At 39.0% G+C, this 18,478-nt stretch overlaps 1 protein-coding gene across 10 annotated transcripts in view; it reads left to right on the plus strand.

Moving 5' to 3' along the window:
• The window catches only part of TMEM182 (transmembrane protein 182), a 298,426-nt gene that overhangs the window by 17,759 nt on the left and 262,189 nt on the right, over nt 1-18,478 (plus strand). For 9 of the 10 annotated variants that reach the window (XM_082642687.1, XM_082642689.1, XM_082642688.1 and 6 more), the window contains exons 2-3: nt 774-873; nt 2,525-2,623. In XM_082642687.1, coding sequence (XP_082498813.1) covers nt 2,581-2,623 — 43 coding nt within the window. In that variant the 5' untranslated portion in view covers nt 774-873; nt 2,525-2,580. The remainder of the gene's footprint in view (nt 1-773; nt 874-2,524; nt 2,624-18,478) is intronic. The other variant, XM_082642685.1, reaches the window with a different exon arrangement.

Here is an 18,478-nt window from a genome sequence, read left to right on the forward strand (position 1 = left end):
TTGGGCCAATGCTGTCAATGACCTCATACCATTCTGTCTTCTTTCCACTTCTGTGGATTACCCAGCAGCAGTAATGATGATTCTGGCCAGCTCCCGATACTGCCCTCCACAGTCAGGGGAAGGTCAGTTATTTTTTGATCCCCATGGGAGAGAGACAGCTCCTCAATCAGTATCCTAAAATAGTCAGCCATTCTCAGCTGCTGAGCTGGAGTCCCTCCAGGGGAGAGCAAAGGCAATACAAATCCACCGGCTGGGTGCGAGTGCGAAGCCACCAAAACAGGAGCTAAGAGACATTTCTCAAGAAGATTCTGCCTACTCAAAAATCTTTATTCTTTTTTGCTGAGGAGCTAGGTGTTAGCTATTTTTAATTTTCTTATTTTATTTAAAGGGAAACCAGTGAATTGAAAATGAGACTAAATATTGCCATCTTCTTTGGGGCTCTCTTTGGTGCTTTGGGGGTTTTACTCTTTTTGGTGGCTTTTGGATCAGATTATTGGCTTCTTGCGACTGAAGTGGGAAAGTGTTCAGGTGAACAGAATGTGCGTTTCTTCTTCAAAATATTGTTGTACTTGATAGTAGTGAGGATAGCTTTATGTATCCTCTTGAAATCCGAAAATGGTAGTGGAATGTCTGTTTCTTCATAAAAGAGATATGTAGAAAGCTACCGATCATCATTATTTGGGAAAAAATACATTGCTTAAAAAATTTCCTGGAGGTAACTAGATTATGTTCCTTGTGTTGATGGCAAGTTACTTCATTTGCGTTCTGTACAGATAGAAAACGTCACTTTCCACCATGAAGGATTCTTCTGGAGATGTTGGTTTAATGGGATTGTGGAAGAGAATGATTCCAATATCTGGCAGTTCTGGTACAGTAAGTGGAATTCAGCTTTATTTTCCCCTTTGGCTTTAAATTAAAAATGAACAGTTTCTCATTTGGTGCACGTCACTTGTAAAATAGGATTGGATTCTTAGTTGTAGAATCTCAATAGGATATCTTCCAAATTGTTCATGAAGTGATTCCTTTTTATTAAGTAGAAATGGCTATAGGAATAATTATTTTATTTTCTAACATGAAATTGGAGTCTGAATATTCATGGCAAAATTGAGTAATCCGCTGTTTCCTTGCTCATGTTTAAAATATACTGACCCTAACAAACAAAACAGATATTATCTATAGTATTTTTTTCGAGTGTCTATTATTGCTATGTTACAAATAAATGCTTTTTTTTTGGCTATTTTTTGGGGCTTGAAATCCCAAGTTTAAAAATCCAGAATTAAAGGTGTATTATTTTATATTAATAGCTTCAAAGTTTAAAACAATCTTCTTTATAACAAAACAGTGATCAGAAGTGGCAGATGAAAGCTTGCTCTGTTTGGGCTTAAACCAAGTTTGTGGGCAATATTAAGAAATGCTTTGCTTTTGATGTTTCCATTCTCTCATAGAAACTTTAAAGTTCTTTTTTGAAGTAGAATAGCTCCTTAAAAATATGATGCATTCTTTCAACTGCTTTTCCTATATTGTGTTAATCTTTGAAAATCAATTCACTGAAAATAGCTAGCCTTTATCTTATTTCATCCAGCAATGAAAGAACTGTTTATTACCTTCAAACTTACTGTGGGTTGAAATTATTAGTCTTCTTATCAAAATACTCCTGTGATAAATCAAAGTATGGTATTTAAACAATAGTCAGGATCATGGAATATAACATAAAAATATGAGATCACAGAAGACGAGTCAACGGTAAATGGCATATGTAAAAGGAACAAAGTAATGATGAAATGGCATTTTGAGAGAAGTATTTCATAGAGTTTCTGATTGTCATTTGGGGGAGGAGAATAAGCCTGTGATCTGCCAGTGAAGATTATTTAGACTTTGGTAAAGTGGAGTAGGTCAGACTTTGCAAGAGGAAGAGTTTGCCAAGATTTAGAGAAGGAAAGAGTACTTTACTCCTTAGAGGGTATATGATGAAATCTTCAAGATTTCAAACAACATTAAAGTTCTTCCTTGTGGTTTCTTCAAATGCTAAAAATGTACTTGAATTGTTAACTTGTATGGTTTATCATTTACATCTTTTCCCTGAAAATAGAATATAGAAGAAATTTTCTATTAATTAGAACCAATCAAGGTTAAATCTAAATTTATTAGATTTTTAAATGACTATTTTTTGAATACCTACTCTGTGCTAGGCATTATGTTAGGAATTGGAGAATATAGTTGTGAAAACAAATGAAATATGGTGCTTTCAATTTTAGGGTGATATTAAGGGCGTTCTCTCCCTTGAATTAGGTCATGAGCTAGATGTTTTGAATGAATCTACTTTCCAGGTCCCCTGTGCTTTATTTACCATATGAGGTTTTTAAGGAAGTTTCCTCCCTTAATCAATAATTCTCTGAATTTGTTGATCTAACCTATAGTTTTATTTTGCTTGTGTACCCCCAGATCCTGTATTTCTCTTCTGTTAGGAACAAACCTTCACTCAGCTTCTCAGTAACACATACCTTTGTTTTGCTCTCCTTCCTAGCCAATCAGCCACCATTGAAGAACTGCACGCACGCTTACCTGTCGCCATATCCCTTCATGAGAGGAGAGCACAACTCGACCTCCTATGACTCTGCAGTCAGTAAGTACCTCTTTCCTCAGAAGGCCTCTGAGAGGGGCCTTTCTTTCTGAAAGATGCCCACCACAGCATTTCTGTGGGCGATTAAAAAATAATTTAACGGGCCTCCCTGGTGGCGCAGTGGTTGAGAGTCCGCCTGCCGATGCAGGGGATACGGGTTCGTGCCCCGGTCTGGGAGGATCCCATATGCCGCGGAGCGGCTGGGCCCGTGAGCCATGGCCGCTGGGCCTGCGCATCCGGAGACTGTGCTCCGCAACGGGGGAGGCCACAACAGTGAGAGGCCCGCATACCGCAAAAAAAAAAAAAAAAAAAAAAATAATTTAACATTTTTAATTTCAGCATTTTTTTTGATATCAGTCTGTTATGTATAAAATAATGCCGTTTTTAAAACACCATTTATAATCTTAATAAAATACAACTTTGGTCTAAAATTAAAGCCATTGTAATTTGCTTTCTACTTATAAAGATAATTTTTTTTAAAGTGTGTTTTCTGATATGAAAGTAGTGGTGGACATCAGGAAGAACTGCTCCTTAAGATGTAAAACTGGTCTTACAATGGAAAATATTGTAATATACACCCTGATTTTAAAACATTTTTTTGCAGTTGTTACACATAAGAATATGATTATGCTACTGTATTTCTACAAAATGACTGAACTTTGCTGTGTGTGATGTCCCATAGAAGAAGTAGAGTCTGATGTCATTAACTGGGAGTCATGATTACCTGAATTCTTTCATGTTTTCATGCTATTTTTTCTGTACAAAATATATAAACTAAGTTTCTATGGAAAGTACACAATATATAGTGCACAAATCTAATTTTAGAAAGTACATAAGCTCAATATGTCAGCTTTATTCTCAGCTGGTTTCATGAAGTTTTTAATATTGTTTATCCAAAACTTAAAACTAGGGTTGGTACAGAATTGACCAATGTCATAAACAAAGCCAAAAAATATCTGTTTTTCAAAGAAGATACTTAATATATTTAACATTCTGAATAAATGTGTATTAGTCAGGATTCTCCGGACAATCAGTAGGGGATTATATATGGGTGTGTGTGTGTGTGTATGTATACAGAGAGAGAGATTGAGGTTGATTGATTGATTGATGGATGGATGGAGAGATTTTAAGGAATTGGCTCATGTTATTGTGGAGGCTGGCAAGTCTGAAATCTGGGGCAAGCCTGCAGCTGTAGATTCAGGTAAGACTTGATGTTGTGGTCTTGAGTCTGAACTCTGGAAACTCGGGTAGAATATCTGTGGTGCAGTCTTGGGGAGAGTTCCTTCTTCTTCAGGAAACCTATCTTTGTTCTTAAGTCCTTCAACTGATTGGATGAGGCCCACCTCCTCATTCTGGAGGATAATCTACTTTACTTATAGTCTGCTGATAGTAAATGCTCATCACATCTAAAAAAATACCTTTATAGCAGCATCTAGACTACTGTTTGATCAAGCAACTGGGCACCATAGTCTAAGTTGACGCATAAAATTAACCATCACAGAACTTAATGAATTTTTACAGCATTCATCCATTTTTTCATCTTGATGTAAAATTTGTATTTCCACACATTATAATTTTGTTCTGAGTTTGTCAAAGGATGTAGCATCTGCTTATATCACATCATTAACATGACGTTTTATGGAGCGGGTGTGGGTCCGGATAGGAAAAGGGGTGAGGACGCAGCTGTGCTTGTCCACCAGGCTTGCGTGTGCTCAGGGGTCTGTGGCTGTCGGCCTTGAAGCATGTGCAGCGGAGATGCTTTTCCCATTGAAAACCTCATGAGGCGCCTCATTCACACTAGCCAGACCCCCTTACATCGTGGATGACACGGACCCTCTCACTGATGAGAGAACAGATGGCACGGGAAGAGCAGGATAAACCATTTTTTAAAAAAAATTTATTTATTTATTTATTTATTTTTGGCTGCATTGGGTCTTCATTGCTGCACGCAGGCTTTCTCTAGTTGCGGCGAGCGAGGGCTGCTCTTTGTTGCAGTGCGTGCGCTTCTCATTGTGGTGGCTTCTCTTCTTGCAGAGCAGGGCTCTAGGTACGTGGGCTTCAGTAGTTGTGGCACGTGGGCTCACTAGTTGTGGCTCGCGGGCTCTAGAGTGCAGGCTCAGTAGTTGTGGTGCACGGGCTTAGTTGCTCCACAGCATGTGGGGTCTTCCCAGACCAGGGCTTGAACCCATGTCCCCGGCATTGGCAGGCGGCTTCTTAACCACTGCGCCACCAGGGAAGTCCCAAACCATTTTATCATATACTACAAAAAGTTACATTACAAAAAATTATGAAAATGGTACCCCTTCCTTGTCATTCTTTCTGGAACATCAGGTATTTGCATAAATATTAGTATTGCTGTTGTTGATACTCATATGTTGACGTCCTGTGATAAGATAGGTATTGTAAGTACCATATATTTAAAAATGAATCTACGTATTTGAAAAGTTTGCACCTCAAGGAGATAGTGGAGAACTTGAAAAACAAGGCAACGTTATCTGTGCATAATAATTACAATGGAGAAGGATAGTAAATGCATGTCAGAAAAATTACACTGCAATTACATTCGGATTATTATGTGGCATTACATATAATTACTGTGTCATTTTTTGAATCTAGTGACAAAACCGTATTCCATTTTGTTTAAATTGTCAAACTCCTCTTTGGCACACATATTGTAACTCCTTATTCACTTTAAGCAACTTTATCAAACACTCTAAGTAAAAATGACTGAGGTGGGAAGAGGTATGTCCTACAGCAGAAGTACTGTATGCAAGTTTCATTTATCTTCATAATACTGTACAATGATATGTGACATTACATTTGGGTGATTATTTTATTGTTTCCTTTATCCAAGAGAAGGACATAGATTTCATCAAAAAGATTCCACCTGATTGAAAGTGTGTGCTTCCTGGTTAATGAGGCCACATAGACTTCACTAGACTCCAGAACTACTCTTTGGCTTCATAGCTTCTTAATTATCAGGCATTATACACTTGCCAACTTATCTTAGGAAAATTCAAAGTCCTGTTTGTGAAATCTGATGTATCGTGGCCTGGCAAATTATTGGTAAAATGTCTTTGTATTCTCCTGACTTTTTACAGTTACAGTTAGCCAATATTTGAAATCAGTGAAAATGATACAGTGGTGGATAGTTTTTCTGGAAAGTCTATTTTAGAATTATGGGATATTACTGATGAAATTATTCTTTTTCATGATAAGGAGGCTGAGAATCAGAGAAACCATGTGATTCTGTCTTCACACAGCTGGTCACTGGCAGAACTAACGTAAGGTCCAAGTCTCTGGGTGTTTATTGATAATCTTAAAAACTACAGTGAATGAAAAGGCTGGTTTTAGTTCTTAGTATTAAATCTTTTTAAGTGTAAGTCTTTTAGTTGGATCTCAATAAAAGAACACAGTAAATTTATGTTGACTTTTTCTGCCTTTCTGTCTGATCCTGACTTGTGTATACAGTCTGGTCTAATTCATTGTTTCCTTTATTTTTGTCTTAATCTCAAATGCATACAATCATGGTTCAAATCTAGTCATTTGGATGGTGGACCAAGCTTAGAGGGGGTGATCTAATTCTCAGAATTATTTTCTGAGCTAGGACTGTGTGCTTCAAAGTCCATTAAACAATTTCATTACTTTTTGATATGTCAGAATTTAGCTTTTCTGGTTTGTTTCATGCTTAAATTCAGTCATAGTTCATTAATTTGGTAACACTTGGTGATGATGTACTGAATGTAGATTCATTTTCAAGGTAACTCAATCCTTGAGTGAATCAGTCATTTCTTTTCGGTGTCCCCACAGCCTTTGATCACACCCATCAGAGTGCTCCTTGTACTTAACTGTAGTTGTTTGTTTACTGGGCTTCTTAATGATTTATTGCAACTCCCCAAAGGCACAGAATGTAACCTAATCAAATTTATATCACCAGAGCTTAGTGCAGCACCTGGTCCCCCTGTGCCCACTAATACTTGGACTAGACCAGGTTCTCCTTTATAAAAACCATGCTTTAATTTGGTAATTTGTAGCACAGATTTTAATCATTTACTTGCATAGTTATTTTGTTCATGTATTCCTTCCCAATTCAACTCTAAGCTCCACTGCTGTGACGTCTTTTATGTTTGACTCACCATTGTATCCACTGTAGACTGAATATTTGTGTAGAATTAATATTTCTTGAGAGTCTCCACTAACTGTGCTGTACTCTGGTGCTGATACTGATGCCCTGAGTAACTAATGATGTGTGTAGGAATTTTTTAAACCTTACTAAGTGGACAGTGGTTACCCTTAAATTTTTTTTCATACTTTTTGTAATTTTTTAGGTCTTTCTGGAACATCAGGTATTTGCATAAATATTAGTATTGCTGTTGTTGATACTCATATGTTGAGGTCCTGTGATAAGATAGGTATTGTAAGTACCATATATTTAAAAATGAATCTACATGTTTGAAAAGTTTGCACCATTGTTTCACGTGTCAGCTGTCCTTTGCTTTTATTGTCAATATTTATTTATTTACTTTTCTTTTCTGGTCTGTTCATCCTTCACTCATAAAAATTATAGGGTAGGGCTTCCCTGGTGGTGCAGTGGTTGAGAGTCTGCCTCCTGATGCAGGGGACGCGGGTTCGTGCCCCGGTCCGGGAGGATCCCACATGCCGCGGAGCGGCTGGGCCCGTGAGCCACGGCCGCTGAGCCTGCGCGTCCAGAGCCTGTGCTCCGCAACGGGAGAGGCCACGACAGTGAGAGGCGCGCATACCGCAAAAAAAAAAAAAAAAATTATAGGGTGATGTGAATGATGTCAGACTAGAAGCAGGAAAGCAGCTATTAGGCAAGATATTTGTCAGCAGCACATCAAGCTGGAAGTAGCAGAAAGCAAACAGCAACTAAAACATAAGGGCTGTTTTTCTCCCACAATAAGAAGTTCAGAAGCAGCTGCTATAATGATGCTGTCAGGGACCCAGGCCCTTTCAACCTTTTCTTCCACCATCCTTGGCAGGTGGATAGCCCCTGTCATGTTCTTCCATCTTCAGAAGAGCAGACATGTCCCTAGAATTCTCCAGTAGATTTCTACCAATGCTTTTTTCATTGGAACTGTGCCACATGGCCTTGTTGGGCTGGGATGTGGAGTTGTTTGCTTTCTAGCCTCTGTGGCAGAGGAGGAGAAGGGAGAAGGGCTGGGAGTGTTGATGGATCAACCTAGCGGAGCCTCCTCAGAGGACCAGCATCATAATCCTGCCTGGAAGTTATCAGGGCAGGACAAGGGTGAGGCAGCAAAGGTGAAAAGGGAGTGATGGATAGAAATGATATTTAAAGAGTTAAATGTAAAACTTGGTAGCCAAACAAAAGAAAGCTGGAGGAATCTAGGATGATGAAGGAATTGCCTTTTGAACAAGATGTAATTCAGTTTAAGCAACATACAGTCAAGGTAATACGGTCACTTTCCTCCAGACAATAAATATTATTTTAGTGTATTTCTTTCCAGTCTTTTTTTACATTTTACAATGTACAATGTGCATATTGTACATTGTTTCAATCATTATAAATGCAAATATATGTCACTTTTCTATTTTTACGTCAGCACATATGTCTCCATATTTGTGCCTAATAGTTTCTCAGATTTTAAATGCTAGTTGCTACCTCCACATTAAATATAATTTTATGTGTGTTACATTTGTCATAATTTGTTTTGGTTCTTCGGATTATGTTTTCATAAATGTGAATGGTGGTGAATCAAAAGATAGGAGTAAAATTGCATTATCGTTATTGTGCCAAGGTACCAAATTGCTTGCCAACCAGCACTGAACTGTGAATTACTTCAAGAAGATTTGGTAGGGAGGATAGAAATGTGAGAATCAGGAGGAGGTGGCATGTTCTGAAGTGGAGGAGGGGGAGTTAGTTTGGATTTAGACACAGTAAATTTGGGTTGATGGTGGAATACCAGTTTGAAATAATCTGACAAGTAGCTTGATGTGCAGAACTGACGATTAATTTAAAAGACATTAATTAGCACAACGGATAATGATCAGGAATTGCAGACATGGTTTTTGATATCAGATATAATCTTCAAGAAAAAATGTCATAGGAAAGAAGATGGTAAAATATCAGTTATACGCAGGAGAAGGAAAGAAGTGAGGACAGTCCAGAAGGGGGAAGAGAAAGAGGTATTGAGAAGCAAGCCATGGGCAGACTGGTGTGTTGTCAGAGGGGCCTGCACAGGTGGGAGTCTTGGGAAAGACGTGGTGGTCCTCAGGGCAGGTGTAGAGTGAATGAGAATGAGAAGGGGGCAAAAAGGAATTGGATAACATGCTGATAATGAAAAGGTTCTGGTGGCCCCTGGTAGCTCCCTCCCCACCGAGGACCCATAAAGAGGCCAATAAAGTCAGCTCCTTTGAAATATAAACCCACAGGCCCTGCTGGTTTGGCCTGAGACTTCCAGACCTTCTGCTCTGTGTCCCACTTCTGTGCACGGCCCATCCCCTTGGGTGGAGCCTGAGGGCCCTGCTCTCTCATCGTGGCACTGCCTTTCCCCTCCATTTTCCTGTGCATTCTGTCACCTGATCCTCCTGAGAGCCAAGCCCTACCGCAGGCTTCCTCCTCCTCTTCTCCCAGGAGAGGTCAGAAGGCAGCGATCCTCCTAAACGGGGGCAGAGCAGCACGATGTTAGGAACGTGAAACCTCACACTGGGTGTGCACGGGGGGCGAGAAGTGAGGAAGCGGAGACCTTTGCAATTAGCCAACACTGGGACTTGGAGTAGCAACCAAAAGAGCACAGCCTTGCAGAGAGCACCAGGTCCTCACAAAAAAATCCCGTGCTTCACTCTACAAGGCAAAATAAACCATAAAAATGAATGCCCTTATACACCACAGCTTTAAACAGCAAATAAATGAATTAAGATTTGAGTCAAGAGTTAATATAAATTCTTAAATAATTGAGGAGACACATCAACATGTCATAGGAATCTAATCACATCGGGATCCCCGCGTCCCAACTCTACTTACAAATCAATTATGCTAGTGTAGCTGGATCTTACGTTGCAATTTTTTTGTGTTCGTATATGGTGATTCTGGACATTGTTGTAAATTCACCAAATAGTTTTAAATACTTCTGCTCTGCCTTAGTTGTGTAGAAAAAAAAGCATACTCTGCAAAGTTTAATGGAAAATACAATTCATCTTTTTTTTTTGTCACGAATGTCAAGTACCTAGATATTTGGAAATACCTTAACATTCACTTAATTTCCTACTGTTCATTCAGACATTTGGAATCATGCAGCCATGATTACAGACACAGCGTGATATTACAGGGGGGCTGTACTTCCTGGTTTCCTGCTGACTTTTCATCTGTGGCCCCCGTGTGGGCTCTCTTGTGTTCAGGTTAAAGTGCTGCTCACAGGGCAGCTCGCTCAGGCTTCACAGGCTGCAGCTCCTGAGGGTACAGTTGGCTTTTCAGTTCCAGGGCCCAGCATCAAAGCTGTAATTAAAAAGCACTTTTTCAGAGAGTGCTATTTTGCATTCTCTACAATTTAGTCACGGGCATCTAAGGATTGGTTGGCAGTTTATGTACATCCCTCCAATAATGGGGACAGTTGCTTTCTATAAACAAGACTGGTTATTTACAACAATGTGGGTCCTCTTCCCTTCATAGAGGACAGGCTGCAGCCTGGACAGAAGCTTCTGGTAACATCTGTGGAGCTGTCAGCCACACTCAGAAGTAGAAATCCCCTCTAATGATAGGGCACCTCCTGGTGCTGAGACCAGGGTTTCTCAGCCTCGGCATGTTGACCTTTGGGGCCAGATGATTGTTGTGGGAGGGACGGTCCTGTGTGTTGTAGGGTGTTTAGCAGGATCCTTGGCCTCCACCCACTAGATGCCGGTGGCACCCCTCAGTGTGACCATCAAACATGTCTCCAAATATCCTGGGGTATCTGGATGGCCACAGAATCACCTCTGATGGGAACCACTGGGATGTTCTAGACATTTATCCCCAACACTTCTAACCCAGGGCCCACGCTCCTCTTCAGAATTATATTATCCACACGCTGTGCCCAACTCCAGTTCTGGACCCCAAAGCACATAAATAATGGTTAGTTTCCTCCTGCCTTCTTTTATATTGAATGTTTAAACCAAAAAGGAACAAGGAGACCATCTTGGCCTCGATTATCTTTAAACAGTGTTGCTTCCGCCTCAAGCTTCAGACCTTTTTTTAGAAGACACTATTAACTAGATTGGATGAAAAAAATAGAGTGTCTGTTGTACGTTGGGCACTGTTCTGGGTGCTCCAGAGTCAGCCCTGAATTCTTACCCTCCTGGGGCTTTCACTGTAGTGGGCAGCAGAAGATAAACAAACCAGTCACGTGCTTGGAGAGGGATAAAAGGAGGAGTGAGTGTGGAGGCAACCTCAGTATTAAATAGGGTGACAGGGAGGCCTTAGAAGGTGACGTTTGTTTTGAGGTGACAACCCTGGGTTGAATGGGGCTCTGCCACCCAGCTAAGCTGTCCAGTTTCCTGACCCCTCTTTTGGGGACTGGATAGATGCTGTTCAGAGCACTTAGCACAGGGACTGGCTCTTGGTAATGGTTCTATGGCCTTTACAAGCTGGCCTCTCAGTCAGCGGGTCTGCGTACACGATCTCCAAACATGACTTCCTGTCTCTAATCTCCCCTCAGATTTACTGCAAAAGGAAGATAAGCGTAGTATCAACCTCACGCAGTTGTTAAAATGAAAAGGGAATACTACAAATGCTTAGCATAATGGTTGCCATCTAGTTGGTATTCAAGAAATGTCAGTTATTCTTAGGATGCTACACCAATTTAGAACACCAAAAATAAGTCATCCTCAAGGCACACCAATTCATCCTAGCTTCTCCCTAGTGAAATGCTTCCTGCTCCCTGAGTGTGTGTGTGTGTGTGTGTGTGTGTGTGTGTGTGTGTGTGTGTGTGTGTGTGTGGTGTATGCCCACATCAAGCATTTGGCGCAGTTCCTGGCAAAGAGTAGGGACTTTATAAATAATGCTATTATTATCATGCTCCCATCATCTTAGTACATGATACTTAATATTACCATCTGTACTGGCCAAGATTTTCTACTGTTTATGTGATAATATTGATTAAAATTTACTCAATAAATACTGTGTGCTTTCCCTGTTCTAGGTTCTGGGGAACAGCAGTGAACAAAATAGTTGGAAATCCCTGCCCTTATGGAGCTGCCATTCTAGTGAGGGGAGGCAGACAAAGCAACATAAAATAAGCCAATTATATAGTACATTGGAAAATGACAAGTGCCCAGAGAAACATAAAACATGGAAAGAGGCTGGACACTAAGGGGCCGGGGTAGCAGAGGCGGGGGAGATATGAGCTTTATTATGTGAGGTGTCTGTTAAGTAAGGTCTTTGGACCATTATTTTAAAATTGAGTTGTTTTCTTATTGTTGAGTTTTAATAGTTCCTTGTATACTTTGGATCAGTGTTTTATCAGATGTGTCTTTTGCAGATATTTTCTTCCAGACTGTAGCTTGTCTTTTCATTCTCTTGACGTTGTCTCTTGCAGAGCAGAAGTTTTTAATTTTAATGAAGTCCACCTTATCAATTATTTCTTTCATGGCTTGTTCCTCTGGGGTTGTATCTAAAACGTCATCATCATACCCAAGGTTTTCCCTATATTATTTTTTAAGGATTTTATAGTTTTACATTTTACTTTTAAGGCTATGATCCATTTTTAGTTAATTTTTGTGAAGAGTGTAAGGTCTGTATCTAGTTTCAATTTTTTTGCATGCAGATGCACACTTGTTTCAGCAGAATTTTCTTTGCTCCATTTTATTGTCTTTGCTCCTTTGTCAAATATCAGTTGATTATATTTTTGTGGGTCTATTTCTGGGCTCTCTATTCTGTGCCATTGATCTATATATGTCTGCTCTTTTGCCAATACCACACTATCTTGATTACTCTAGCTTTATGGTAAGTCTTTAAGCCAGGTAGTAACAGTCCTCCAACTTTGATTTTCTTCAATATTGTATTAGCTATTCTGGGTCATTTGCTTCTCCGTATAAACTTTAGAATCAGTTTGTTTATATCTACAAAATAACTTGCTGGAATTTTTATTGGAATTGCATTGAATGTATAGATCAAGTTAAGAAGAACTGACAGCTTGACAATATTAAGTCTTACTACTCTAGACATGGAACATCTCTCCATTTATTTAATTCTTTGATTTTGTTTATTGGATTTGTAGTTTTCCTCATATAAATCTTGTACATATTTTGTTAGATTTATACCTAAATATTTCTTTTAGGGGGCTCTCATGTAAATGGCATTTGTTTTTAATTTCAAGTTCCACTTGTTTATTGCTGGTATAGAGGAAATCGATTGCCTTTTCTATATTACCCTTGTGTCCTGCAACCTTGTTACATTAACTCATTAGTTCCAGGAGTCTTTAATGGATTCTTTCAGATTTTCTTCCTAGATGATCATGTCATCTACAGACAAAGACAGCTTTATTTCTTCCTTCTCAATATATATAACTTTTATTTCTTTTTCTTATCTAATTGCATAATTAAGATACCCAGTGTGGTTGAAAAGGAGCGGTGAGAGGCGACATCCTTGTCTTATTTTTGATGTTAGTGGGAAAGCTTCAAGTTTCTCACCATTAAGAATGATATTAGCTGTAGGGTTTTTGTAAATTTGCATTACCAACTTGAGGAATTTCCCCTTTATTCCTAGTTTACTGAGAGTTTTTATCCTGAATCAGTGTTGGATTTTGTCAAATGTTTGTTCTACATCTACTGATATATGATCATATGATTTTTCTTTTTTAGCCTGTTGATATGATGGTTTACATAAACTGATTTTTGTATGTTGAAGCAGCCATGCATACCTGGGATAAATTCTACTTGATCATGGTGTATAATTCTTTTTATACATTGTTGGATTCAATTAGCTAATATTTTGTTGACGATTTCTGCATCTATGTTCATGAGTGATATTGATTGTAGTTTTCTTTCCTTGTAATGTCTGGTTTTGATGTTAGGATAACACTGACCTCACAGGATGAGTTAGGAAATATGACCTCTGCTTCTTTTCCTCTGGGATATTGTAGAGAATTGGTATAATTTCTTCCTTAAATGTTTGATAGAAATTAACAGTAAACCCATCTGGGCCTACTGCTTTCTGTTTAGGAAGTCTATTACTGATTCAATTTCTGTAATGTATATATGTTTATTCAGATTGTCTGTTTCTTCTTGTTTGAGTTTTGGCAGATTGTGTCTTTCAAGGGACTAGTCCATTTCAACTACATTGTCAGATTTTGGGGCATAGAGCTGTTCATAGTATTCCTTTATTACCTCTTTAATGTCTATAGGGCCTGTAGTGATGTCATCTCTTTTGTTTCTTATGTTAGCAGTTTGTGTCCTTTCTATTTTTTCCTTAGGGAGCCTGGCTAGAGACATTGATTTTGTTGATCTTTTCAAAGAACCATCTTCTAGTTTTGTTGATTTTCTCTATTGATTTTCTACAAATTCTTGATTTCTGCTCTAATTCATATTATTTCTTTGCTTCTGCTTATTTTGGATTTAATTTGCTCTGCTTTTTCTAGTTTCTTAAGGTAGAAACTTAGATTATTGATTTTAGACCTTTCTTCTCTTCTAATATAGGAATTAAGTGCTATACATTTCCCTCTAAGCACTGCTTTCCCTGCATCCCACACATTTTGATAAATTGTGTTTTCATTTTCATTTAGTTGAAACTATTTTTTAAATTTCTTTTGAGATTTCTTCTTTGATTGATGTGTTATTTAGAAGTTTGTTGTATAATCACTGCGTATTTGGGGATTTTTCTGTTATCTTTCTGTTATTTATTTCTAATTTAATTCTATTGTGGTCTGAGAGCAGACTTTGTTTGATTTCTGTTCTTTTAAGTTTGTTAAATTATGTTTTATGGCCCAGAATGTTATCTATCTTAGTGAATATTTCATGTGAGTTTGAAAAAAAATGTGTATTCTGCTTTTGTTGGGTGAAGTACTCTATAGATATTTATTACAGTTGTCCCTGGGTATCTGCTGGAGATTGTTTCCAGGATCCACCAGGTATACCAAAATCTGTAGATGCTCAAGTCCCACATTTTTACTCTGCACCTGCAGGATACACATCTGTGGATTCAACCAACTGTGGATTGCAAACTTAATACATGATCTGAGGTTAGTCGAATCCATGGATGTGGACCTGGTGGCTACAAAGGGACAACCATATATTTTTTGAGAAAATTCCACGTTACTGGACCCATGCAGTTCAAACCCGTGTCGTCCAGGGTCGCAACTGTATATCCAGTTGATGGTGTTGTTGAGTCTGGCTGTGTCCTCACTGATTTTCTGCCTGATGGATCTGTCCATTCTGATAGAGAGGTGTTGAAGTCTCCCACTGTAATAGTGGATTCATCCTTTTCTCCTTTCAGTTCTATCAGTTTTTGCCTCATGTAGTTTGATACTCTGTTGTTAGGTACATGTACATTAAGGCAAAGTGGACTTTTAATTAGTGTATTGTACCATTTATACTTAATGTTATTATTGATATGTTGGGCCTTAACCCTGCCATTTTAATTTTTGTTTTCTATTTGTTCTGTCTGTTTTTCATTTCTGTTTTCTTTATCCTGTCTTTCTATGGGTTACTTGAAGTTTTAAAAATTCCATTCCAGGCCATTCCATTTGATTTATCTGAAGTGTTTTGGAGTATATCTCCTCTCTCTACACTGTTTAGATCATCCACTGAGTTTTTATTTTGGGCTACTATATTTTTCATTTCTAAATTTTCCTTTTGGTTCTTCTTTATATCTTTTATTTATTTGCTAGTAACTTGTTTTTTCTTCAATTTGGGTCAAGCATGTACGTATTTACTCTTTGACATGTTTTTATCATGATTCACTCAAAATCATTCTTAGATAATTCTAACATCTCTATTCTGTATTGGCATCTATTGAGTGATCTTTTTCAATGAAGTTGAGATTTTTCTGGTTCTTGGATGACTCATCATCTTTTAAAATTAAAACCAGGAATTAGGATGTATTATGTTATGAGACTACCTAGATCTTCTGTTTTGGTTGGCTTTTTTTGATACTGCTCCTGCAGGAGAAGGGGTGGGCATTGCCTCAATAAAATCAGGTGGGATGGAATTCCAGGCTCCCCATTTAGTCTGTGTTGACATAAGGAGAACTCTTCTTGGTACTGCTGGGCAGTAGTGAAAGTACTGGCTTCCCACTATGTTTCCACTGATACCGTCCTGACCAGGAGGGGCAGGATTGAATCATTACAACTTTAACCATGGTTGCCATTGACATGGTAGGTATGTAAAGTTAGCCTAATTACTACTGGATGGTGATGAAAGTCCTGAATCTCCACTAAGCCTCCTCTGATACCACCCCAGGGGGAAAGGATGTCTAATTTCCACCTTGTAGGGGTGAAAGTCCAGGTTCCCCACATGGTCTCCACTGCCACTGTGAATGGTGGCCTCATTACCCTGCAGAGATCAAAGTCCTGACTACATATTCAGCTTTCTCTGATACATCCATGTGTGTGTGTGGAGTTGGGAGAGGGCACCTTACCACAGTCTATCAAGAGTCAAAGACTAGGTTCCCCTCTTGGTCTTTGCTGATCACAGTGGTGTTGGGGCCAACGTTTTATTCTGCAGTGTTTGGTGTCAGGTGGTTATTTTCTAAAAGTTTCCTGCTTTGATATGTAGCCCCTTACCTGGTTCTTTGGACAAACAGCTTTTTTGGGAATTTTTTTGACTGTGATTGTTGGCATTTCTGGGTTGCTTGCTTTTGCATCCTCACTGACACCACAGGATGGGAGCTGACCATTACCACCTGTGGTGATAAAAGTCCCACCTCCCTTCCTTCTCTGGCATTTCCCTAGCAGGGGGGTTGGGCCTGCTGCTGTCTGTGTCCATTGCCATTTCCTAGTTGTTGGCTCCCCTAGCTCTAGGTATAGGATGAGTGAGCAAAAACAAAACCCAGGGAACTCACCATCACATCATTCCTTGGGTTCCAAGTTTCCTAGCTGGTCTTCTTCTCTCCCTTCTTTCTGAATCTTCTTCTGTTTGTTTCATAGATAATCGGCAGGGATTTTAGTTGTGATTAAAAGAAACAATAGGGAAAAAGTATGTTTGCTTCATCTTCCTGGAAGCAGAAGTTCAGTTTATCTAGTTACATTCTGAAGGAACAGCCGACCAGATTTGCTGATGGTTCATTGTGAGGTGTAGGGAAAGAGCAGAGTTAATGATGACACTTTTTGTCCTTAGCAACTGGAGGGATGAAGTTGTTATTTTTAGAGACGGGGGAAGCTGACGTAGAGTTGATTGTTAAGAGGAAGCTTTGGAGTTTTCAGACATGTTAAGTTGAGGACACCTAGTAGAGATGTTATGTAGGCTTTTGGATTGCAGAGTCTAGAGTTAAAGGTTGCTTTTTGAGCAGAAACTGTGCATTTGGCAGTCATTGCGTGGAGGTCTATTTAAACCAGGGGACAAGATAAGAGCATCTGGAGAATGAGTGTAGAGAGAAAGGAGGTCGGTCCAAGCACAGAGCCCTAGGCTGCTCTGTTGTTCAGAGGTCAGGAAGAAGAGGAGAGACCCACAAAGGAGACTGAGGATGGGCAGCTAGGGAAGCAGGAAGCAAACCAGGAGAGTATGGTGTTCTGGAAACCAGAAAGAGAAAGCTTTTCTCAGAGAAGGGAGTGGTAAGCTTGGCCAAATGCTGCTAAGAAGTAGAGTAGGGCGTGGACTGAGATTTGACCCTTGAATTTAGCAAGCTGTCCACAGCAATTTGACCTAGTGTTTTGCAACCTGGATTTCTTTCTTCTTGGGCTCACTACCACTGTTTCCCCTTTGACAGATCACATTTTGTGTAATCTCTTTTTTCTCTCTTTTACTTTTAAATGGTAATATATGAATGGTAAACATAAGTACTGCTTGATAAATTTCAGTGCTGGCATGAGGGATTAGATCCAGTGAGTTTATGAATAATTGGAGCCATTAATTGCACAAAGGCACCATCATAATTTCTTCAGAGTTGTTCATTTATATCCTTATTTCTTGTTTCTGCGTGTTGAAACCCACTAATCTACTGACAAATATATAAAAAAAGAAAGTGTTATTTATTTTATAAAAATCATTAATATCACAAGAAAATGACTTATTTTATTTCTTATCATAAGCTCCTATTGTGTGCAGTCACTGGGCTAGCCCACCTACTTTTTATTTTACAAAGATTGCCTCCTTGGATCTTGATGACAGTGCTGTGAGGTAGAGTTCATTGCTGCCATTTCAAGGCCAAGGAAACGTAGAGCATTTGGGTTTCTCTACTCAAAGTTCATGCTCTGCAGTGAGCTGCCTCCATTTCCATAATCAGCTTCTTGATAACATTGTAAAGGAGATTATGTTTCATTTTTCTAACAAGCAATATATAGCTTAAAACAAAATCTATTGTTAATTGGGGGAATTGGTGAGTTCTATTATATTACTTCTTAGTTTTCGTATGGTGACTCGATATGAGTCTTTCTTTTACTGTTTATTACTCTTTACAAGCAAATTTGGGGGGTATAGAAATAAAATAAAAGTGATTTTTAAATATAGTTTTTTAAAAATATGATTGATTTTTATAAAGCACTTTTTCTAGGACTCAGATTCATTGCTTCAAGTCTGCAAGTGGCCGTGGCAATTATTCACATCCACAGAGTGTTGATTTAGTATCATTAAGGGAAGGGACGCGTTGCATGGAAAGCGAAGCGTTAACTTGTTTCCAGAGCCACAGCTGTTGTTACACAATACGAAGGGCATTTGCTCCAACAGCTTGCTATGTTGAGTAGCTAGAGAGGGAAG

This window comes from Mesoplodon mirus (genome assembly GCF_964341445.2).
Source record: "Mesoplodon mirus genome assembly, chromosome: 14".
NCBI lineage: Eukaryota > Metazoa > Chordata > Mammalia > Artiodactyla > Ziphiidae > Mesoplodon > Mesoplodon mirus.